This window comes from Ornithodoros turicata, chromosome 1, assembly GCF_037126465.1.
Source record: "Ornithodoros turicata isolate Travis chromosome 1, ASM3712646v1, whole genome shotgun sequence".
In the NCBI taxonomy this organism is placed as follows: domain Eukaryota; kingdom Metazoa; phylum Arthropoda; class Arachnida; order Ixodida; family Argasidae; genus Ornithodoros; species Ornithodoros turicata.
This window is the reverse complement of record NC_088201.1, coordinates 42,140,264-42,165,735: the sequence shown is the minus strand read 5'-3', so window position 1 is coordinate 42,165,735 and position 25,472 is coordinate 42,140,264. Positions and strand designations below refer to the sequence as shown.

The following is a 25,472-nucleotide window of genomic DNA, read 5'->3' as shown; positions in this document are numbered from 1 at the left end:
GGAGTCATTCATCCATCAGCTCCATTCATGTCTCGTGGTTCCGACTGTAAACTCCAATTATTCGTTGTTAAGTCACACAACTGCTTATGCAGATTTTATGGTCGCATGTCTAGCGGGCCCCGTGACCTCTATATCGACATAGATTTCAAAATATCGTAGAGGTTACACGCCCGATACCAATAGAGGTTACTTCTGAGCTCAACCCAAATCCAATCGTCGTAACTTATAAATGTACCCTTTATAGGGACGTTGTAACTTCTAAACGAATTCAGCGTTTGCATTTCCTTCGTTTGTTTTTCTTGTTTGTTTGCAAAGTAACCTTTATAAAAGGTACTGCTCAAAAGTTACTGTGTTCTAGTTCTAGCCGCACGTTCAATATGAGAGTTTCGGATCAGTGTGCGTTACGTTATTGTGTCTTTGCTTTTGTATGAACTGAGGATCGTGTTCAGAATTATGAAGAAAGCACAAGATTCAAATAAGGGAACTTTATCAGGGTATTTGTACCTCATGTTTACTACAAAGTTTCCAGAGTTACGTTTTTGCTGGACAGTCTAGCAACACTCATCGCAGCGTCTGTCGGTCTGTTCAACGCGGTTCAACACAGTGTGTTATGGTTGTGTTACGTCCCTTCTTTGCTTAATCCATTGTCATACTTGTGTTTTACTTCTTCATGGGCATCTGATTTACCATAGTCGCGTCGCTGACGTGTCATTCTCAGATATCATATCGGAAAGGAATAGAAACGTTTTCGGTGTACTGAGAGGGAGTTGCAACAACGTGAGGACGGTAAAGAGTATACCTCGTTGAAACTGAATGTCGTTGACCACAGCTGAAGTGTCTGTATTGTGACGTCCTCGTGCTCCTGCCTCTGCTGTAGTGCCAGGTTTGCAAATTAAATAATACATATTTTCCAGTAGCAGTTATTTCTTTCTTTCATTTGTTGAATGTGAATTTGTGCATGTAGTGACCACTCCTCGTTTTTCGACACTTGATGCCTATAGCTATATGTTGCCAAGGACAGTTTGCGTTTTGCACTGATGAGAACAGAGTTTCAGCACCATTTGATGCGTAGCGTCTGTGAAGAGGCAGTCTTAGAGGCAGCCATGCCTGGCCAAACTGTAACTTTTATATCTGTGTGGCAGGTAGGAGACAGTAACCTCTATTTATAGGTGATCTGTGTAATGTTTATAGAGGGTATTGCCCATATAGGCAACAGGGTAACTTCTGAAATAGAGGGTAAAAATTTTACCCTTCACTAGATGGCATAGCTCGGCGTTTCGGGCCTTCGAAACTCACGATCACAATCACATGATAAGGCGTGAGTTCGGGCCCTGTTACGAACTCACGTGAAGGTCGACATGGCGTATCGGTGAGCTCGATCATGCCGCATATTAGCGCACTCACCAGATAACATCACCTTTGGTCTGTTTATCAGTGTGATATTATCCGGTGAGTGCACTAATATGCGACATGATCGAGCTCACCGATACGACATGTCGACCTTCACGTCAGTTCGTAGCAAGGCCCGAACTCACGCCTTATCAGATGATTGTGATCGTGAGTTTCGAAGGCCCGATCCGCCGGGCTATGCTAGACGGTATAGATTTAGTGTCATACCAAAACCACGCAACAGAAAATCTGCAATGCACACGACTACGAACAATTTCTCGAAGACGTACTAGCTCGCAAACACGGGAACATATCCGAGGCATTCCAAATCTGGTAACATATTTCAACCCCAAAATAACTCACTTTCACCCTCCGAAAAGAAGACGCACGCCAAGCATAATTCACGTACATAAGACAAAAGCTTGCCTAGCTGCTTGCCTTCTCTCGGCAGCTTTGTGCTAGAGAGCGTTCTATAACGTATAGAGAACGCATAATCCCAGAAGTCCAAGGGAATTCAATATTTTGCGTGGACGGGCGTGGACTTCGGCTACCTTCGTTTTGAATCCTCATATAACAACTATTGAGGCTGATCATACATAGTGGACGCCACTACCTCAGGCAGCAGAGGGATGCTGGTCTTTTTTCAGGAGAGAGTCCAGGCCAGACAAGTTAGCGGAATGAAAAGGTGCTATACTTGCAAATAATATTCCAAGCGACACGCAGAAAGTGGATTCAATACATAAGTGTATAGTTAGAAATCCAAAGGCTGCACGGATGCCTCAAAAGTATCTGGTGACGGAGAGCCACTACTATACAGGATATATCGGAGTTGCCAACACAACACGTAATAGGGTAGAGGCTCAAGGGAGTCGAGCTTCAGCGTCTCAACCTCGCATCTGGGCAGTATACGCTATAGAACAAACCGTTAATAATAAAACATCCAAGCTCGAATCTTCATCCCTTCAGAATCTACCGTCCGAAATAAACTGAAAATCCACACCCTGTAGTTAGGCCTATAGATGGGGAATTACGGCGGCACGATATTCTGCACAACTATAAATGCATGGTATGTAGAAAGGTAGAAGATCCAGCCCTTCTGGGCCCAAGAAGAACGTATCGGCTCTCGTCCTGAGGTTCTTCCCTTAACAAACGCATGATATGCATGTTTATAACTATAGAAACCGTAATTAACTATAGTGTATCCCTTCCAAGTGCAGCTGATACAACCGAAATATCCATTCAGAAGAGTGTAGTCAATGACACCTATATATATATACACAGACGGGGAGGTAAAATATGGCATAAGTTGATACTGGCAACATACAAAGGAGGGGCCGGCACCAGATCACTGTGAAAGTGAATAAGTGCGTCCAAGCGTGAGTATGTGTAAGAAGAAGTAAAAAGATAACTATTAATATGTGGAAGGGGCCGCCACGTGCTCAGCGAACTTGTAGCTGTACCTTATTCCTCCCAACAGCTTCCTCAAGTCTAATCGACGAGTGTCTATATAGTCGACACAGAGCAGCACCAAAATCACATTAATGTGAACTGTATCGAGAGCAACAAAAGCAACATTAGCTCTGTGTTTTCTGCTTCGCCGCTTGTACGAGAATTGAGCGAATTCACCTTAACAATCAAGGCGCGACCGAGAGATACATCCAGTCGAAGGTGATGTATATAGTTTGCGCGCGACGTGTGAGATACGAAATGATAACGTAGGTTATATCCTGGCTAGGAGACTCGACTCCGCACCAGTCACCCACTTCGGATCGCATACATCGTCGCACACTTTGTGGATCATTCTTTTGGTGTTGGACCGAGTGACGAAATACACGTGGCGCGCACTGGATATGGTGGGCTGGAGTGCCGTTGCATCCGCAGCTCCGTTTCGATGAATTGGAACACGATGTGGGTGTCCATGCACTGCAGGGCGATGTCATGCTCTCTTGACACTGCAGTGTTATGTTAACATATGACACCTTGAACGATGACAACTCTAGACTGCGGGCAGGACGTAAGGCACAACGAAGTGTCAGAAACGTGATAGTAAAGGAGGCAATGAAACAGAAAGAAGAACGTTAAACCTCACAACGCCTCATTTATCCAACTGGTTTCCTGACCGGAAATCGAAGGGTGTGGGTTCGAAACCCACTTCTAGTGCCTTGCCTTGGAGACGGCAAAGATTACCCATAAAAAGCTAGCAGTCATGGATGCTATGTGCATAGTAGCGCCAACAAAAAATGGAGAAGCTCCCCTGCGGTCCAAGGCATTGAGAGAGAGAGAGAGGCGAGCAGTTTCAGTTGGAGACGGTTTTTTTGCCACCACAGCAGAACAAGTTGATCCCGTGGAGTGTGCAGTGAGCACCGACCAGTCCGTGCAAAATTGGGGTCATGTCGGCGCAGGACGTCTCAGTGCGAGGTCGTCTCGGTCCGTGGACATCTCTTTGCTTCGACATTTCGATACGCGGACATATCGGTGCGCGGACATTTCGGCACCTGCACCTTTTCTTTTCTTTTTTTGGCACAGTACCTTTCCGGTGGCTGAGTTTCATACATCGTGCTTTACTTTTATTCTTCGCGGCAGCACGTAGAAGCTGTACCTAACGTATAAGATGGAGTGGAGTTCATCTTTATTTTTATTTACGACAACCCTGCGCGAGGTGTTACTAATATCCTGGATGCTCGCGATACTTTCCAACGGAATTTTGTAGAATAGAGAATTGTGGAGTTTTTATTTATGAAATTATTAATTTTAGCAATTAATTTTTTGCGTTAATTAATTTACCCCTTGATCCGTGCTCTCTGGACTTCGTTTCTCAGAGTTAGTAAGGTGAGTTTATTTTTCTCCCAACATGTTCTGTAACTTTCTAATTCACACCTCGGTCTTAAAGGCAATCCGTGATTAAAAGTTAACAAATTCAATTTGTCCAATTAGGTAATTATACTTCGTAATGTTATATTACTTGAGGGTTTTAGTTCGCGAGAGTATTGAGATCATGAACGACGCCAGCACGGTCTCCGAAAAAAAAAAAAAAAAAAAAAAAAAGCGGCCTTTCCGGCAGTAATTTTGAGACCAGAAAATAAATGCCCGAAATGGAAATGCTTATACGAGAAAGAAGTTACAATAGAAAAAGGAAAATGAGAGTTGCTATCTCGCACCGTAGAAAGTGCCAAGCCACAAACGCCCGATTTTTTAAACAAACATATGTTTTTGGAACATTCGGAAAATGTAAAAAACAGACATCCTATAGTTATTGTCTCTCGTGGGAACAGGCGTACTTGTCTGAGCAATTGTCACCAAATTGCTGGCGTCAAATGCAAAATTTGCATTTAGTATTTCTCCCTTCCTTTTATTTTTATACCTTAAAGGTTCATTATTACCGTTTTAATTGATACGTTTAACCGATTTTGTTGAACTGGTACTGGCACGCATTCTAAATAACATATATGGAAACTAATTTCCAGAAATAGCAATGTTCGTCGTTTACGTATTACACTGCCTGAAAATATTCGTTATATCACCGTGGTCATATCCTAACCTCTGTTAACCTTCGAAATAATAGCGTATCAAATTATATCTGAAATCCAGTACTCTCAACACAGTCTAGCATAGCAAGATACATTTCCTTTATTTTTCCACACGAGTATCGAAATGTCCGTGCACCGAGATGTCCGCGCACCGAAACATCCGCGCACCAAGATGTCCGCACACCGAGATGTCCTACACCGAGATGTCCCGCATCGAAATGTCCGTCGCCGGCAGAATTGCCATCTCAGGACTGCAACTCCCGACAAGGGAATGTTGCCGGGAATCATTGCCGGCCAACAGAAGAACAAGGTACCATTGTTCTTGCAGGCCATGCCTGGAACCTCGACGGAGACAACAGGATGTTGCAATGCCCAAATGGGCTGCATATCTGATTTGTGTTTCTGAATTTCAGCTCAGTATGGCATGATATACTCGAAGAATTTGTCCTGTGAATGAGCGGACCAAGGGGTGACGACGATGTCTAGTTGCCGGGCGAGTGCAGTGACATAAAGCTTCCTGCGTCCATAGGAGCCGAAAGATGGGCTCGTGGTAGAACACAAGGAGACCGCATACATTCCTGCGTTTAGCTGGGAACGCGGTCCTATGAACAGGAAATAACATTGTAGAAGGATGGAAGGTAGCTGGTGCTTAGAGTCCGTTGGCCCCCGCCAGCCCACAATACTTACTTCCCGTCTCCGCCTTCCCCGTGCTTCGTCGTTCCGTTCTTCCTCAGATGGAGCATGTTACGTTCGTAATTTTGTACGACAGGGGCATAAGGGAATATGTTGTTTGATGCACATCGTTTCTCGGTCGCTTGTGTGAGCGTTAAGCCTTCCGAAGATGTCCCTGAAGACATGAGACGCGGGACCTGCAATGTCGTTGTAGGTAACATTTCTTTGAGTATGTTACCTCTTACTTCTTGCTGCAGTGTCGCTGTGCATTCAGCTCATGTCGCGAGATGGAAAACTTAAAAACAAATAGTAACTACGTGAGAGGAATCACAAATGTGTAATGATAATGAGCGCTCTCTGTCCCTTTTACGTGTGTTCGTCATGTTTCAAGTAAACCAACGCGCTCTGCATCTTCTTACACTTCTGTCACAAACGTGCGAAAAGGCTGCTCTGTAGAGCGACGGTGTGCGATTACTCAACTGAATCACGCAAAAGTAGCACAAAAATAGCTTACGACATGACAAGCAAAAACGTCTGCCGCTGCACACCGGCTGAATTTGAGACTTCGTCTGCGTGTGTCTGTTGTCGTCGTCCCTATAGTTTTTTTTTCTTTTTTTAATTCCGTGTTAGCGCCGCGAAGCAACTTTGGCTATGAGCGGCGTGCCGACGTGGACAGATGGAGAGAGTACAGCAGGAAGGAGTGGGGGAGAGGGTTTTTTTTTGATTGGGTGTTAGCGCTGCGAAGCAACAGTGGCTATGAGCGGCGTACAGATGTGGACGGATGGAGAGAGGACAGCAGGAAGGAGTGGGGGACAGGGGGATTAGTATGCGTCCTGGGCCGACTTCAGAGGGAACTGTGCCGACATTCGTCTGGAAAGTCTTCGGAAAACCCAGGGAAAACCTCAGACAGCACAGCCGGTGACAGGATTCGAACCCGTGTCGTCCCTATAGTGCTTTACCCTCATGTACACCAGCATGTCAATGAACGTGGACCACAAACGCGGAGAATCGTGAACCTACGTTCCCAGATGAATTCCCACTATTTCTCGAAGTGGACGTAGAGGGCTGTCCACCAATCGGAGAGCGTAGATTACGTTTTATTTGATCTTGATCTATTTTGAAACGTTTGTTTTCAAAGTTTGACTTTTAAGAGATTTATTTTTAGATTGTTTATTTCAGCTGAGGACCTCGCCCGGCTTGCTCGAGCTCCAGACACGCCATAAAATCTCCGCACGAGCGAGAACCCGATCCACGTACGTGGTCTATCGTGGTATATCGTCGGTTGGGCAAGTACTCGAACACGTGCCTTTCAATCCATTTAACCCAGTGTCACAAAGCACACTACGGCACAGGGACTCAACACAGACAGCAAAAAGCAATGGGCTGATGACAGAACACGGAAAAGTTGAGATAGTGCACCGTCTGTTGACCGGAAACCGGGCCACCACCACGTCCTGACAGAGGATATAGGACTTACCTATAAACACGCCGAACAATTCGGAATAATAAACGCACAAGTGATGCAGTCAAAAGTTGTTTTCTTGGTCTGGCTGGATCACTCCTACGGAACAGTCAACTCTTTCGCCAGCCAATCATCAAAATATGTGCAACACACATGCGACAGTCGGATTTGAGGCGCCGTATCCCTTCAAGGCATCACATTGTATGCGAGCCACGGAAAGCAGACTCCAAAGCTAAGAACAATAAGTTTATTTTGATGATGATGCCCGAAAGGTATCGCTAAAAGACAACGCGTGAATATATGTGGCTTTCACCCGCTGAAATACACCCATAGACAAACGATGACGATCATTATGTTTCGCTTTCCCTCCTAGAGTTTTTGTCACTTTACGACGTGGCTCCGTATATTCTCGGAACGTAAATATATTTGGAAATGTTTGTATTTACCTGGAATATTTCTTTTAAAACCCCTCATTCAAACGGCACGCGGACAAAGACTACGTTCTGACTCTGTTGTAACCTGCTGTAATTTTAATGTCGACATAACACTTGGACCGTCTCTTCTGAATGATCGATTGTGACGTGGCTGATCAACTCGTTAGCCGGAGGAAAGAGTAGAATATGGAGTATCGTTCCTTTTCCCAATACAGGCAAAAGGGACGCCCTGCACTGTTTTCCATACAGTCCTGCGATAACCGTCCCCGCCAAAGACGATCTTTCCGTCTCCGATTACGAAGACCACATGACCCGCTTCCGGACCGGATGTGACCCTTCCCTGCATATTCTCTGCGGACGGCGGAAGCGACGCGTGCTTCACTTTTTCTAGGGATTTGGCGGGAACTTGGAGGGATTGGGAGGGGGGGGGGGGGGGGGGGAACTGTCTGGTCCAGTTTGCTGAACGCGAGCGTTCCACGGTGGAGAGGGTTTTGCCCTAAGGGACAGATGGTTACCCCCGACGGGGGTCGGCCGACCCCTCCATGTCCCGTGGTTTACGGCGCACTGCCCGTGCTTGAACTTGAAATTTTGTTGTGGTGGCGTGGCACGTTACGGGTGGCAACAGTTTGTGCAGATCTCATATCTTGTTGGATGATGCGCAGGTCCTGTCGTCCAGACCCGCTTATTTGCCTAACTTCCGTTTTCGTACTCCGGATAAACGGGAATCATTAAACTTCGAACAACACGCTGGAGCTGTCGACTGGTTTTCATATTAGCGTCGTGTTCGATTTCGAGCCACGTGTCGACGTCGTGTTGCGAACTTTCGTACCATAGAGTCGCCTATTTTTGCAGAGAGAGAGAGAGAGAGAAACTAACCACATGCGGAGTGACATGCCCAATTTCAATTGTACAGTGAGAGAAGAAAGGAATCTTGGCAGTTAAAGGGCGATTCTTTGAATCCAAGTAACTCAAAGGAAAAGGTGCTGACGCCAGGAATCGAACATGGGTCTTCTGATTTCCGGTCAGAAATCAGATAGCACGATCTTCCCTTGAATTCGACTGCCTCAGGTACAAAGTGGACGGACAACCAATCACGCTATTCCCATTCTCTCTTACATCTTTCTCACTCACTCACTCACTCACTCAATCAGATACGAGGCAGAGCTACTTTGTGTGTAAACGACGTAAACAACGAGAATTAGCCGAAGCAGGCCACAAATATGGACGACATCTATCTACCTATATATCGACTATTTTTGTCGTCCATATTTGTGGCCTGCCTCGGCTAATTCTCGTTGTTTGCAAATCTTTGAGATTCGCTAGATTGAAATCAGCAGCAAGTTTTATCTCGAATCAGTGACCTGGATACTTCGCAAAACAAAAACCGGATGGCAGTTGCTGAACAGAACTGATGACAGTTACGTCATAGCAGCCACACAGCAGTGACCAGAAACTTGAATTAAAAATAATTGTCTGCGAGTTTTATTGAAATTGAGGATAAGAGATAACTTTTTTCTTCAATTTCATTTCGGTTCGGACTGTCGCTGTAATGCTTATTGGGCAGTTAACCTCAGCAGATGTATTGTACATTACATACTCAGCACATTGTACGCTTATCGTGATGATCTCGTATTTCACGAAGCTGGCCCTCTCCACAGGAAAATGCGGCGTTGATTAGACACTGGCGCTTCTCTTTCGGTTTTGTCCTTGCACATATGTGCAAGAAGTTGCGAAAAGTTACATTTGCTGGAGAACTCGCCCCAAGTTTCATAATGTTGTCCACACTGCTGAACACGATGGAAATTGATGTTCTGAGGCTGGAACACAGAAGAAAGGACAAACACACAAAGCCTCATGCGCCTAAGAACAATGAACGAGGAAAGAAGGAAGTCACTGAAAAGGTTAGCCATGTAACATGTAAGAGTAAAAGTGGAATGAGTGAGTGAGTGGATGTGGTTTGTGCCTTCAGATGACGCAACCTTGGAAGTCATTGGAGAGGCGTGTTGGCTTAGCTCAAATGGTAGAGCCCTTGATCGGTAATCCAGAAGATGTGGGTTCGAGCCCTGCAGCTGGCTTAACCCTTTCAGTGACTTCCTTCTTTATTCGTCCACACTGCCGGTTCCCGCGTACTGCCCGTGTGACATTTCCTTGCATGTATCACGTTTTGGAATTTCTGAGGCTTCCTACGTCTTCTCACCACGCTGTACGAAAATGTCTAGCAAGGTTTCACACTTTGAAAACTATGCTCGAATCGGAAACGCTTCATCTTTTTACCACCTTGTAGCTGTTTAATCACACTCTCAGGAAAAAGGCGTAAAAAGGTGGTAACTCGTGGAGTTACCAGTTACCACCTTGCTCAAGACCACAAGTGGTGTAACCTTTTGGGCAAAACATATGTAGCAGGCCAGTTACTCCCAAAACGGTGTAACGATCCTCTACCCTTTTTTCTGAGAGTGGCATTGCACGACAAGTGGTCACTTATGGTAGCAGTAGCGCCACTTGACCGCAGGGAAAACCGATCAATCCGTCAAGAGAAAGCAGACGGAAAGGTTTGAGGTTGGGATTCATGGATATCTCAAACGAAATACTGTTATTCATAAAAAACAGTCTTGTGCTCGCATTCTGACTAGAAAAATATTAAATGCACATATGCGCTATGTGCATTAAATTATGTCTTAAATACGCATCATCTCAAGGTCAAGATCAATGTGAAACCGAATAGAATAGAAGTAAAGAAAAAAAAAAGGAAAATAATAATGTGAAATAATATGTCTTGGCTGCTAGTAGTGGTGTGCTTTATGCTGCATGCTGGCTATCTGAGTGAACATAAATACTGTACCGTCGTTAGACACGTTCGGCAACGAGGTGCCCATTCCGTTACTTCGCTTTGGTAGCGCGTACATCACTGTTTTGGGGGAACCGTAACGGAATGAATTAAGCCGTATATTTTTTTAATGCTCCGGAGAGAAACCGAAACAAAATTATTTTCGGTTTTTGGTTCAATTGGAAAATGAACTACTTGGACCTGAAGAGCACATACCACAAGGGCTCAAGTGCACAACCCATGGCATCCATCGGTGTTTAGGTAGGAAACTCTGAAATTAATTCTCTGGGATCAAAGGTCCCGTCTTTCCCCGGAAAAATTTGTGCACGAACCTCACATCACAACAATGTGCCAGAGCGCAAGACGGGCTCGCTGTTTTTCTCTAAGGCACTTGGTGGGACCTTGTGACCTCACTCTTTTTTTCTCCCTCTGTTTGACACATTGGAGAGAAAAACGGGATTATTTTCTGCTGCACGGTTCGAACCACTTTCGAACCGTTATTTTTTTTTTGCTCCGGAGCTGAACCGTTTTCTTCGAACCGAAACGAAAACCGTAAAAAAAATCGTTTCGGTTCGACACTCTGCTCAGGGGACACGCCCATATCGCTGCACGCCCCGCCCCCACAGCTTTCCTTTCTTGGGCTTGGGACCGAAACTTTCAAGGTGATGCGGAATCAGAATCCGTATTTCAGCATCTTAAAGAAATCCTTACAGCTGCAACCGTTATTCGGCACTTTGGTCATCTATACAGGGTGTCCCAGAAAACGTGTCATTGAATTATAATAAAAAAACTACGCCACCTAGAATCATGCGGTTAACGGCATTTGTTCTTATTACGATTTTGCCACCTCCTGATGTGAATGTCATGTATCGTAAGTTTAATTATGTAAATATTTGCGAACTGAACTCGGAAATTTGCCAAGTGAAGATCACTTTTTAACCCCAGCAATATGAAGAGCGTGCCGAATTCACTCAAATTCATGGTAATTGACAGTGATATTCATGAGCTATCCCATCGAAAAAAATAGCCGAACATCGTGCTTTTCGGAGCACCGGACTTTTTGAGCGCAATCGCTCACAGTCTGACGAAAAGAGGTTCCAAAGCCAGCCCACAGAGTGACAGTAGAAAAAGTAGCAGTTCCTAAAATTGGGAGAGGGAAAGCACTATCCCAGCGAAAGTCGGACGCGATATGCCATGCCTGTGTTATCTCTTTCTGCGATGCCGGAGTGGGCTGGGTTTCCAACCTCCTTTCGTCGGACTGACAAAGATTGGGCTGAAAAATTCATCGTGCGCTATCCTGTGGGAGCTCCGTAGAGCATGATGTTCGGCTATTTTTTCCGATGGGATAGCTCCTGAATATCCCTGTCAATTATCATTAATTTGTGTAAATTAGACACGCTCTTCACATTGGTGGAGTAAAAAAGTCACCTTATTTACTTGGCAAATTTCCGACTTAAGCTTGCAAAAATTTACATAATTAAACTTACGTTACACGACATTCACATGAGGAGGTGGCAAAAACCCAGTAAGAACAAATGCCGTTGACCGCATGACTCTAGGTGGTGTAGTTTTTTTATTATTTCAATTGACAATGACATGTTTTCTGGGACACCCTGTATAGCCTCAAGTAAATCGCATACGGGTGCTAGCAAGATTATGGGCAGTTCTGGCAGAGACATTTTGATGCGGCAATTCAACGCATTGTCGTTGCTCGTCCTGGGGCTTTTAACCGAACAAGTAGTGGACAAGCGGTACGTGAAAGGTCTTGAGTGTATATTAGAAACAAATTCCCTCTATCTGCGCCACCCTGGCACATGTTCTCTCTGAACGTATGCCCGCGGAGTAGTGATAAGACATTCTCGTGTACACTCTAGATTGAACCGAAAGAATCTGAAGAGGCGCCTCCCCTGATGCCGTGAACGTCCACTTCTAAACTATTTTTCATTCTAGTCTACACTTTCTAAGCTCCCCTCTTTTCTCATACATTTCTGCTGATTTTTTCTTCCCAGGTGGTCTTCCTGAGCGAGACGGAGTGGTGTAGTCATTTCTACCCCTCGCTCCGAAAACGCCATTTTCTTGCTCGAAAGACGCGCGTGAAATTGATTGGGACCATCCTTTTTGCTGCGAACGAGCAGAACTGTGGGCAGAACAGTTTCACTTTTGTTCCGCTTTCGTCATCATTGGAAGTCCCGAAACTACAACAGAAGCCCGAGATATAAGCCGCTAATGGCACGCCGGATAATGGCACGCTTTTTGAACAATGTTTGCTGTTGCTTCTGCCATAATAACAGGCGATAATATAAATGGCTTATGAATAGACTCGACCAACTTCGCTTGGGATGTTTCCCTGTGGTAGCCACAGGACCCTACCCCACTTCAAAGAGGTTAATATGTGAGGATGAATTAATGGTGAGCGCCAGGGGGGGGGGGGGGCGAAGATGGGTCGGAGTACTGTTTAGAGCTCTTCGAGAAGGCCAGTAGCTCGCACGAAAGCAAAAAGGGAGCGACTCAGCCCGGCACTGATGCGCGGGGGAGCTCCATGAGCCAAGTATACTTTGGCCAAGCTGAATGGTCAGTGGTCAAGGAGCTCAAGTTGGCGTCGGAGCACCCGGCGTTCACATGTGTACCCGTCTCAAGCCCTCGATGACATGGGGAATCGTAGCCTCAAGTTATGACGGATGGATCATGGATGTAAAAAATGGTTATTTGTGTTGCAATATATCCACCCGCCTGATAACATGCCTTCATAATGAACGTTTAGCATCCTCGTCATCACATGTTTCTCTCACGTGTTTCTGGCTGCTGCTGCGCTCGCGCAATCTCATTCTCTGGGACTCGGTGCCAGCGAAGCACACGGATCTGTCTGTCCTTCCTTACAATAATTTGCATCGATCCGAACCTGCGTTCTAAGCCTTATGGTTCAAAATTTGCATCGTGAATACCGAAACTCGCACGGCTGTGAGGTCAAGGCAGGCAAGGTGGCCGTAGCTACGGAGATGAATAGCGATTGGCTGAAGCAGACGACATCCTGCCACGTGTCGAAGGAGTGAGAGGTGGCATCAAGCAGACCACAGTCACTTCATCAGAGCTCGACGCAGAAGTTTCTTGTAGGGCTTGTATCTGCGGCAAGTTGAAAAAAAAAAAAAAAAGAATTTTCCTCAATACTCTGGCGTGCAAAGTATATGATAAACATAGTAGCAGAAGGCAGGCTAGTTGGTGCGTTCATCTTGAAGTGACACGGAACCTCTATAGTCCTTCTGTCATTCCTTCCTCAAGCTCAAGGATGTTACCCTCTTCGTGCAAAGTACAACGCGCGCATGATGTGATGACTGATGAACCGAACGTATCAAGTGTCACAACCCCTTTAAGAGGCGTTATGTACGTCATCTGTGTTGATATATAAATATAAGGATGGAATATTTAGTGTGTTATCATTACAGTTTTGGTACATCGTACGCTGTCGCCTTTGCTTACGTAAGGGATAGCGTTGATGGTTCTGCGCACGCCCATAACAGAAAGAGAGCTTCGCACAGTGCGCACAACCACCTCTGCTATCTGTTACGTACGCTATCACCTTTGCGTACGATGTACTAAAACTATCTGATGCGATAACTGCCGAACTGTTAAAACAATGTCATATGGGATCAAATGGTGCAATATGAAATGATGACACGAATCAACCTTCACAAGGTGGGAATCTTGAAGTCGGTAAGTTGTGTGTGTGTGGCAATAAGATCATTTGCACCCCAATAATTACTTCGTGCTCATATTCACGGCAGTCGAAATTTCTACATTACATGGTAAATTATTGCAAATTATAGCAAATTTCTGTTCTAAGTCATGCATAAGTTATAAATTTCTATAGTTACAAAGCTGAATTCACACATGCGGTTTTTGAACGCGTTTCGCGTTCGCGGAGCCACGAAACGCGGACCGCGGAGCGTTTCCAGCCACTTTTCGAGTCCGCAGCTTCGGAGGGCAGAAACGCGAACGCTTTTCATCCGGCCAATCGGAGCGCTCGCGAAGGGGCTCGTTTGGTGCCGGCGGGCCTCCCAGCGCAACAGCTATACCATACGGGGAACTTTTGTCCTTTTGTGTGTAAGTGAATTCCTTCTCACGATAAGTTGTTTGTTTGTTGTCAACGACGAGCTGGGAATTTACGCAAACCGCAGAATCAACGAAAATAAATGCGATTTTGAGTGTGACCATGTGTGTTCGTCGCCGGCAAGTAAACATGTGCCTCGCAGCTTGTGCAGCTCCATTTCTCCATCTGTATTAGCGACTTGTTTCTTTGAAGCGAGTGGCATCATATTGTTAAGCTTGGATTTGATAGCTTCCTTTTTTAGCGCATCGTTATCGTACAGTTCTGCTGCCGTACTAAATATCGCTGTTTAATGTCTGTCGTTCCGACGATTTATGATGCAAGCAGAAATGATTCACAATGTAAATTGGAATGGAGAGCGCAAGAAGTGCGGGTACAATCTTAACTGGTAACAACGAACAGTTGCTTTTCCCTTTGTAGTGGTAGCTCACCATAGTAGCGGGTAGGGTGCCCGAATACTAGCTCCCTCTGTGGGAGCTACTATTCTTGCACCCTAGTAGCGGGCAGTGGGAGTCTAGCCATTAATGGGACCTGCATCTACTTGAAGCCAGTAGTTTATCCAGAATCGCAAACATTGGGGGGGGGGGGGGGTGGCTAGCAAAAATTGTGGGAGTCGTAGCTACGTCGTAAAGAAAAACGTCAGGGGGTGTCGCCAAAAATTTGGGGATGCTGGAGGGGTTTAGATAAATCACTGCCTGAAGCTCCACCCACTTTTTGCGCTGTCTAGCCAACCACAGGTCGAAATATTCCCTCCCTATTATTACAGGCCATCCACTAGTTATACCTCACCCGCCTCACCCCTGTTTTCTGGGTGCCACTACGCAGTACGTAGTGCCACCATGTTGGGGAAACTGGATTGGTTTGGATTGAAACGGATATCTCTGGTGACATACGAAAACGATTAATTTTGCGGCCACTTTTATCAACGCCGTCTGCATGGAGAGGGGCATGTCGGGAAGACGCAGAGCTGCAGAGACCGCTCCTTCGTACGACATAAGCAGATGGAATCAGAAATTGACAAAGATGTATCTATAAATAAAATTCAACAAAAACATGCACAATTTTTCGCACCAGTGGCGTCCTTCCTGCTATTTTCTTGGGATCGGGGTCCTCAATAGGCCTAACGTCAGCAACGAAACATACTATTTTCGCGTAAACAATGATGGCGGAGCGAAATTTCTTTTGCAGATACGTACATGAGGATATATACTCACAGTATGAAATTAAAGTAGTTCTCTTTTTTTTGTCACGAAATCAACGCTTCGCCGTAACCCCTCCATGTTGGGGAAACCTTGGTACCATGGCGGCCCGCATATGAAACAGCAGCCAATGAGTTGGCCAACGCCAGACTCCGCGGGCGGTAGCTTGCGCCATCTAGCCTAAAAACAGACAGGCGCGTCCGCGGTTATTCTAAATAAGTATGAGATTTACCTATGACTATCCTCTTGCGCGTTGTCAGTGCAGAATTTGATTTTAAACCACAAGTTATTAAGCCGACTCTTTGTATTTCTCACTGCACTGCTCTGCCGCCATGCTCTTATTTCTTACTTTCTCTGCTGCTGCTCATTGCTCTGCATGGCTCTGCTGCTGCTGAGCACACAGTGCCATCTGTTATTGACTATCAGCAACAAACGTGATCGTAATCGTCGTAACTATCATAATCATAACACACGAGGTGCAGTAACCACAGAGGCAGGAGAATCTAACCTCCTAAAACCCAACCCAACCATGTATCATTGAGGAGCCACGGTCGATTGAAATCTGGCGTTCTGTTTTCTGGAGCGCTTTCGTTTTTTTTTCTTTTTTTGTCGAACCTACACTTACATCACAAAAACATCTACTTAATCACAACATAATAACGACACACAGATGACGTTGTTTGGCTCAGGTTTGGATGAATGCGGATGAATGCTACGGTTTCCCACTACTTTTTGTACTATCTCACGCAGTGATCTCACGTTCCCGAAAATTGAAGGATCTTGCATTACGGTTAGCAACACTGTGCATCCGCCATATTTTGTCCTCGCCGGCTGCTAAATAGAGCAAACACGTTGTCGGTTTTAAGAGGCTATATTTGGAACAAATATGCCTCCTAGGAAGAAGGAAGATGAATCAGAACGCCCCATTCTACTCGGTAGGGTGGGTACAAACCTTAGAGTTGGAATCGTTGGACTCCCAAATGTGGGTAAGTCCACGTTCTTTAACGTGTTGACAGCAAATCAAGTGCCAGCCGAAAATTTTCCTTTCTGCACCATCGATCCGAACGAAAGCCGTGTACCTGTGCCAGATTCACGATTCGACTACCTTTGCGACTACTTCAAGCCTGTCAGTAAAGTGCCAGCGTTTTTGAATGTCGTGGACATCGCCGGCCTCGTAAAAGGAGCTAGCGAAGGCCAGGGGCTTGGGAATGCTTTCTTATCTCACATCAGGGCTTGTGATGCACTTTTCCATCTGTGTCGTACATTCGAAGATGAAAATGTAACGCATATTGAAGGAGATGTCGACCCGGTCCGGGACTTGGATATTATAAACGAAGAGCTACGTAAGAAGGATGAAGAATATCTATTGGCCGCCATCGACAAAATGGAGCGTACAGTACTACGCGGAGCCGACAAGAAAATGAAACCAGAATACGATATCCTGAGCAAGATCCGCGGGGTTATCTGCGATGAAAAGAAGCACATACGATTCTGCGACTGGAACCAAAATGAAATAGAAGTTCTCAACAAACATCTGTTCATTACCGCAAAGCCGATGATTTACTTAGTCAACTTGGCTGAGAAAGATTTCATACGCAAGAAGAATAAGTGGCTGGTCAAGATAAAAGAATGGGTCGATAAGAATGACCCGGGAGCAGTGGTTATACCTTTCAGTGGTGCATTTGAACACAAGCTGGTTGATATGAGCCCAGAAGAAAGGAAGCAGTTTGAAGAACAACAAAAGGCAACCTCCGTCCTGGATAAGATAATTCTGATGGGCTACAAAGCACTCCAACTGATGTATTTCTTCACAGCTGGAAAAGACGAAGTCAAGGCATGGACCATACAGAAGTGGACAAAGGCTCCTCAAGCAGCTGGAAAGATTCACACCGATTTTGAAAAGGGCTTTATTATGGCAGAAGTGATGAAGTTTGATGATTTCAAAGAAGAAGGCTCTGAAGCTGCAGTTAGGGCAGCAGGAAAGTATCGCCAGCAAGGACGTAACTATGTGGTGGAAGATGGGGATATCATCTTCTTTAAGTTCAATGCTGGAGCTGGCTTACAGACAAAAAAGAAATAACTGTGTTCAATTGTTTTTGAGGTGATGAGGGCAGGCTAGAAGTGAGGCTTTTTAAGTGTTATGCTGTGTGACAGCTTGTTAGCTTAACGTAACAAACTAAGGCCATGACATCTGTACTGTTGTGTTGGACAAAATTGACGTTTTTTTTTACTTTCCATCCATCAAGGTGTTTGATCAACTTTTGAGCATGTTTAGTACTAAGGAATCTGAAGATCATGTGCATTATGCACAACTGTAAATTATCAGTGTCACACTGCAGTAACAAAAGTAAGAAGGCTGAACACAGGGATGTGTACATATCAAAGCTGAATAAACACCTAACCAGGATGAAATATGCATTGCATTTGTTTAATAAAAACTTAAGACATCAACACCAATACTTTTATTCTTATTGTGTTATATACACAAATATAGGATCCATTTGTTTGACATTCATTGTCATGTATGCATTCATATTCAAATTCAAGTTGTCTGCATCAGTGAAGAAAAGGACCTGTTTTTTGCAATAAAGGTAGCACACCCAAGTAAAAAATGACGATGAGGGAAATATTGAAACGATACGGTTGACTAGATTGGACACTGCCAATTGACTGCTCAATCTTCATCTTGATTTTTATTTGTGGAAGTGTAATAACCTTTATTTACATGTTATGCTGTTGGCCCTTACACCACTGCAGGTGCACAAAGTGCACAAACTCCATCAGAAAACAGTACTGTATGCATGTCAAGAAAATTTATAGAATTACAAATATAGTTAAAATGGAACTGTACCCACTTTTGAGCGTAACACAAACATTTTGGTACATTTCACATGAAAGGTGTTCTACATGACTGGTTTTTCTCCACAATGCAAGGTTTTAAATGCTACTTTATATCAGGCATTTGCCACCTCTGAATGGAATCCCAAAGTAGACAACCTGTGCACATCAGTGTACTCATGTAGGCCCCACAGAAGAGCACTTGCTCAAATTTGATGCTGTTACAATTTTGTTTCTTGTGTTGTACAAGTGTTGTATTGCAGGGTCAGGTTCTGGTTTCAATGTTGTCACCTGCTCTGCATAATACTTTGGCATTTCCGATAATGCACTTGAGATTCTGAAGATCTATAGCACAGTAAACATAATTTCACACTGACTTCTAAAACGATGAGTTGAGTTCCACTTTAAAGACACTTTGTCATTCCAAATAATTTCGCTATGCATAACAATACAGACTTCAGTCCCACTTGGCATACAAATTACAGCTGCATTCCTAGCACGGGATAAAAAGGTCACCGTATTTAGAATTGCACACTAGTGCAATACCAGCTCGTGCATATGTTACTTCAAGACCGTCCTAGTACTTATGTAAGTACCAGTATTGTACCAGTGTTTGTACCTGGCTTTGTTGAGCTTGATTCCTTACAATGATGGATGTTTACAAGACTGCAAATGTCAAATTAGAAGCGAGGTGCACCGCCAACGCATAGCACAGCTGAATTTGGAAACAAAGTTTACACAACACGACTTTATGTGTATTATGCTATGGAGGGATCGGGCATACAACACAAGGAAGCTGCCTCTTCGTCAGAAGTTCTCAGCCTTTGAAGTGTAGAACAGTGGAGTTCTTGCGTCATGGGATCTTGTCGGTGTTCTTCCTCTAACATCTGCATAAGTGTGTAACAACATTCAGCCAATAAGCATTTCACCAATATTTTTTTGAATAGCATTTCACCAATACAGATCAATCATCAATTAACATCCTGCACTAAGTCAGTTGCAAGTATCTTGCTTTACTTCAAGACACAACCTCAGTGGCACCATGAGAGGTGAAGCTCACACTATAGAAGAGACCTAGGGTTAGGATTTTTCAAATTTCACATGGATTTTTTGGTGCCATGTGGGGTTCATCCGGTGCAATATCGGGTGGTGTTCATCTTGCTTTTCTTGTGATTAGTATAGTTGTCACCAATGCACAAAAGGTGGTGTCTAGGGCAGTGCTGTCATGCAGACCCTATGACAGCACAGCCCTTGCCACCTCAACTGTCACCTTTTCATACCACAGTAGCATACCCTGAGTAAGCTACTGTAATAGAACATACTATGCACTAATCTAGACAACACCTGCAAAATGTGCACCCACAAAACATTGTGTGTTCATTGCTAACAACACTGCCACATACTTCTAATTGCACATAAATATGCAAATGGAAGCTTGCTCTATGCATAAAGGTCAATATGTGTGTTTTTAAACCTGAAAAACACAGTATGAGATAAAAATAATATTCCTTAAAGGGGCGCTAAAATCCAAAAACAATTTGTTCTCAGATGAAAGCTCCAGTTTCAACAATCACTATGCAACCGAAATTATTTTACTTAGCGCTACTGTTTGTCACGAAAACCCTGTCGAAACATCCACGAAAATACTGTAGTTGGAAGCGTCCAATCGGATCCCCAAGACACTGGAATGGCGGTAGTTAATCAGGCAACATAACATTTGTTCGCGATTCTGTTGTGTATCTGTGCGTTTCGAACATAGTCTGCCTGAGGTCCTCTACACATATGCCGCTTCATGTGCATTGCTGTGTTTTAAAAAAAGACCTGCTTATACCTCTGTCAGACGGGCACATATACAGCCTTTAAGGTTACAGCATTAAGAAATGTCCGTAAGTTAGATACAGCCTTAAGCTCTGGGAAGCTGCCAGACGGTATCCGTGAAGGCATTTTGCCGATGATATCCACATCGATAAACACATCTGCGAAAGTTGAATGTCATGTAGTGAAGTCACGTTTTTTTCTCACAGAGTATACAAAAACAACGTTTGGTTGGTATTTTGAAAATTTTGAAAATACAACAGCAAACTACATTTGCTTTGAAGTGCTTTGGATAGGTGCTTTGGAAACTGTCTTGCGGGAACGCCGCTGCCCTTCTATCTCAGTTTTGTCACAAAGGCCGTACTGCTGACCGTTTGGAGAGTGGTGCGTCCGAATAGTGATGCATCGCACATGCCGTCATAGTGTGCGTCACATGTGCGCCTTCGAGCTAAAGTATTCGAACGAGCACTCTGAGCACTGCTACGCGCGCCATCTGTTGCTGATCCATCTGCTGTCTGCAACGTATATTTAAAGGGGCAATAAACAGGTATACAAGGTGCACTTTCTTCTAATGCAGTGCGATTCGTTGCCTACGGTGAACGTTTTCCAAAAATTGTTGTCGCAAAAAAGTAAATAATGGTTCTAAACCGACCGAATATTCACTGCACTCTTTCGCGCTCATGCCCTGCCTTGCGATGTCCTGGCGACAATAACCACATGTCATTTGGACGTCGCGCACCATCAACTATTCAAAATGCGGGACGTTTATACATTGATTGTGTTGTAATATCAGGACGTGAGGTCAATTCTAAACATCTGTCCACTTGTAAATCCCAAGGTAGTGAGATCAAACGGTACCGAAAGCCCACAATGTTCCATTTCATGTGCGCACTATGTTTTCGGTGCTGTATTTCTCCGTGAGGTCACCGCGATGCTCCCGCAGCCGGTTCCTTCGCGAGCTGCAGCTTGCCTCAGTGGGACCCGTAATTGGCTAGGAGAGCAAAATCTCCCCCACCTCCAACGCCTGGAATGCGGTGCTGCTATACGTTGGAACGCTGTGATGTGTTCCGGTTCCAGGGATGAAGGAGAGACTCACGCGGATTATGCTCTTTGAATGGCACTATTTCGTGGTAAAGACGCTCGCAGGAAGTAAATGAATTCCATATTTGGATATCGTGAGCCACGGTCTTTCATGGATCATAATAATTGGAGAATATTCGTTGAACTGTTTAGTGCTCCTTTAATAAAAAAGACTCGAGAAGGCGCATAGCATGAGGTGCAGCAAAATCGGCCATAATAGCAGACGACAATAATTTCTCGGAATTCAGCATGGACACCGAGGCAGTTATGGCACTTTCATTTGTCTTGCAGTTTATCTAGAGTGTGTATTACAGAGAGTGAGGTAGACATTCCAGACAATGTGTGTAGAAGTCATGCACGACACCTGACAGGATGAAAAGTAAGCAGAGCGTAGTACAAAACATTCTCAACAGGAGCACTCCGGAAGAGAAGAGACGACGAGAACTCTAATTCTGACAACAGCAGCGTGATGCAGTACTGGGATTGGCTTGCTGCGCATTTGTCCTGCCCAAGGCACCTTGCAACCGTAGATGACAACTATGATGCAACCTCGTGAGCAACGGTTGTGTTCCGACAACTTATCCAAGGCTGAAAGCGACAATCCTGCACGAGGAGCATTTGTGTGTAGTTTTATTAATCTATTCACAAATAAACCATAAAACCGTTGGAGAAGTTCCGTCTGCTTTCGCATTTCGTTTAACGTTTCTACTTCAGTATTTGTTGGGGACTGGCAGCGATGGCGCCTCCCAGGTTGCTCATCACTGATCACCTCATCTTCTGGGTCTTCCTCCCAATTTTCCAGATCTTCCGGCTGATCTTGCGGCGTTTCTCATTCCCGTGGAGAGGTGCGAATACTCGTGTCACTTTAAAATTAACTAAAGAGCGAAGGATAAAATGTTTAGTGCTAATACGTATCTAATATGAGAGACTAAACTCACAAGCGTAATTGTTCCGCTGTGTTTTGCCTTCGCGGTATGCCCATTTATCTTGGTATGCCGCCATTTTTGCAAACAAAATAGCCGCCGAAAACTGTCGTCTGCTAAACTGTTCGACGAACGCACCCTCGCCCGAAACGCGGCAGAAGCGGGAAACGCGAAGCGCACTCGGCGAAGTCTGCATCGGAGGAGACTTCCCAAAACGCGCCTTCTGTGACACACATGTGCGCATGTGGAGAATTCGGATGACGCATCATTATGGCGGCACTTCTGGTGTGCGGTATGCGGTGATGCATCTCGGACTATTCGGACGCACCCAAGAAGTTAATGACAGTACGCACTTACGGCCGTAACTGTTAAGGCCGTAAGTGCACCCGTCTGAGAGTGGTATTAACTGCTATTGGTTACATTAACGAGAAATGTGCCCATGCAGCGAATGATCCATAAAACTCACCAGCAGGTGCCGGAGAACGACATTATTTCGTTTTACCAGTCTCGCTATTTCTTTATTGCAAAACCACCCCGCAGTGGGTCAGCATTCCCCTGTAGTGCACCTTCCCAATGCGAGAAGTGAAGCGATGGTCGTGGGGTAGTGCCGAGAGAAGAATGAGTTCGGTACGATTTTTATTGTAACTTCGTAAGTGTATGGAAATTTTCAGTAATAATGCCCACTACGAAATGACCACAGCCTTTAACAGAGTTTAAAATGAACTTGTGGCGGGCATTTTGGTGGCCCTTTAAAGGGACTATCGCATCTGTCGCGGTCGTTTCCGAAACTACAGTGCCATTTTACTCCTCGTTCATCACCGATAATGACACCAACTCTCTCAGTGAACGTCACTTGGACAAGGCCAATCTGTGAGCGCCCTTTGGTGCGGACAAGGCCAATCAGAGAGCAGCAGAGAGACCTTGGCGTCCGACTGCTGGGCGGAAGTGATGGAGTCTGTAGGTCGCGGAGAAGTCTGAGATCGGTATGTGGAATGCTGTTTCTGGTTAGCGTCATAAGGGTTTGTACAGTCATTAACGTAACACCGTGTTCCACGGAACATGGCCATGAAAGTCGGCACTCACACTGGCAAGCGAAAGCAGGCATATGTACCGAGGTCTTTTCATTTAGTATACTGCAGTGCCAATGCGAAGCAGACGACCTTGGAGACAATCACCTGCGCTGCGCTCCCATTCGTGTGCCCGATTTATGTCATTCTGGCTTAGCTGCAGACAGAGTGTGAATCTTTAAAACTCGTTTATTTAATAGGTAAGCTGTTTTTGGAAGGGAACCTTGGCTAAGTAGACTATTAAACGATGCCGAATATTACCATATTTGTCTCATACACACCTTTCTGGATGAGATACTCCCTTTAACCCTTTGAAGAGTAGGGGCGCACCAGTGCATCGGAAGCGACCGTACCGCTGCAGGTACGGGCGCACCAGTGCGTCCGAAGGTCTCTGTTTGAATTTTCGCGCCCTCTCTTTATGGTGCTGCAGCGCTGCTTTGGGAGAGTGATGTTTGGCTGCTTGAGGCTTCTCTGGGGAACTGTGGCTCGATCTGTGGGCTTTTTTTTTACAAATACGTATACTAGTAATATATCGCTGGAGGGTGAACATCGCACGTACTGCAGGCAACGGCGCTGGCGCAGTGAAGCCGAACGTGCAGGAGGTGCTTTGCCTGCGCCAACAGACAACGCGGCACGCTCATCTATGGAAGGACATCAAATTCATATGTGTTGAGTGCGACAAAGGCTTCTGCGTGCCTACCACCGTGCCTACCACACTCTCGCAAACCTTTGCAGACAAGCGGGAAAAAAACAAGACATGTTCTGTTACACCTAACCAAAGGGAAACTATAAGCAATATGACTATTAAAGGCATATGGAGTATTCTTAGGAATACTCGATAAACAACTTTTCACAATTCATCCGGTGTGTACGTTGTTTATGAAGCCTTACCCATTTTGCCACACAGTTCAAATTTTTGCCCACCCTTCAAAGGGTTAAGATGAAGAATTAGGCTTTCAAGTTTACAGTTATTTTGTTTGACATGGCAGCATGTCATCCCACGTGTGTCAACAACAAAACATTCATTGCTAAGCGACAGGGCTAGCGTCTACAGGGGGGGCGGGGGGCTGGGGGGGGGTGTTGACAGCCCACCCTGAGCCCGCGTAAAGGGCCGCAAAAAAGACACCTTTTTTTTTTTTTTTTTTTTTTCGGGGAGCAAGAATTGAGGGGGGGGGGGGAATTTCCCAATTGTCCCCCCGGAGGCGAAAAGTAGAGGCCGGTACTGCTAAGTGACCACACACTACGTACCTCTAAAAATACCGCTCTACTATTGTATAACGTGTACAAAGATGAAAAAGAAAAGACTAGACAATGTTGTTTTCATGAGCCTGTGGCCTATAAAAAGCCCATGAAAACACCTAATAGGCAGCCATAGGCCTTGTGTTTGACCTAACTAACAATGTCAAAAACCACCATATGATACGAAAATAAACGTGTCAGATAAAATGACATAAAAGCAGGCAAAGTGGTGGATAAGCTCCATGACAGGCAAATGCAGAGTGTAGGCAAGTTGTCTCTGTTCATAAGTTGAACTGTCTTCTGCTTCACATGTTTCATATGCCCAAGCTATTCGCATCGCTGAATAGTCATGCCAGTTCAGATCGGTGCGACTTTGCAAAATATCGAGAGTCATAAGAAATTAGCAGGATCGCACACCTGACACAAAAACGCAAAAAGAATCACACCAGACTGAATGCACATTGTTCATCCTTCCAATTTCTGTGTGATGACCTTTTAGTTTGTGATAGTCAAGGGGAGTCTTTTGAGTATGAATTGCAATAACTCATGTACAACAAGCAAACAATAGCACCTTTGAATATATCTACTACGGTGATGTTTCTATCCTCTCCAAGATCTCACTTCGGCACATGGGGCACACCTCAAGCTGTAATGCACACTGGGTACAGAAGCCCCTGCAAACAACATCGATATTTCTTTGATTGATTGCACTAATATTTGAATCAAATCTATCGGCCACAAACCTATGCTGGCAGGGGTTGAGCCGTACTGCAGCACTACGGTCAAAACAGAGTGTGCAGGAATCCTCCTTTACACTGCTATGCCTTAGCTTCTCCATTCGGATGTGCCTGCATTGGTGTGCACAGAAGTTCTTCATAAGAATTAGGACACTTATGAAGTG

The 25,472-nt window shown here is 44.9% G+C and overlaps 2 protein-coding genes and 1 long non-coding RNA gene across 3 annotated transcripts in view; 1 reads left to right on the top strand and 2 right to left on the bottom strand.

Annotated features, from left to right (window-relative positions):
- Positions 1-5,302: 5,302 nt before the first annotated feature.
- LOC135398523 (uncharacterized) lies at positions 5,303-15,705 on the bottom strand. The gene is made up of 4 exons (XR_010424108.1): positions 15,625-15,705; positions 13,251-13,428; positions 5,604-5,785; positions 5,303-5,518 (listed from the first exon to the last, which is right to left on the bottom strand). It is a non-coding gene; the product is annotated as an uncharacterized LOC135398523 (long non-coding RNA).
- A 694-nt stretch (positions 15,706-16,399) lies between these two features.
- On the top strand, positions 16,400-18,066 carry LOC135378102 (obg-like ATPase 1). Its single transcript, XM_064610975.1, has one exon. The coding sequence runs from the start codon at positions 16,496-16,498 to the stop codon at positions 17,687-17,689; it is 1,194 nt and encodes a 397-aa protein (XP_064467045.1). The 5' UTR covers positions 16,400-16,495; the 3' UTR covers positions 17,690-18,066.
- The window catches only part of LOC135378103 (RING finger and SPRY domain-containing protein 1-like), a 32,698-nt gene continuing 25,282 nt past the window's right edge, over positions 18,057-25,472 (bottom strand). The window contains exons 14-16 of the mRNA XM_064610976.1: positions 25,315-25,419; positions 25,143-25,245; positions 18,057-19,334 (exon numbers count right to left, since the gene is read on the bottom strand). Coding sequence (XP_064467046.1) covers positions 25,158-25,245; positions 25,315-25,419 — 193 coding nt within the window. The 3' untranslated portion in view covers positions 18,057-19,334; positions 25,143-25,157. The remainder of the gene's footprint in view (positions 19,335-25,142; positions 25,246-25,314; positions 25,420-25,472) is intronic.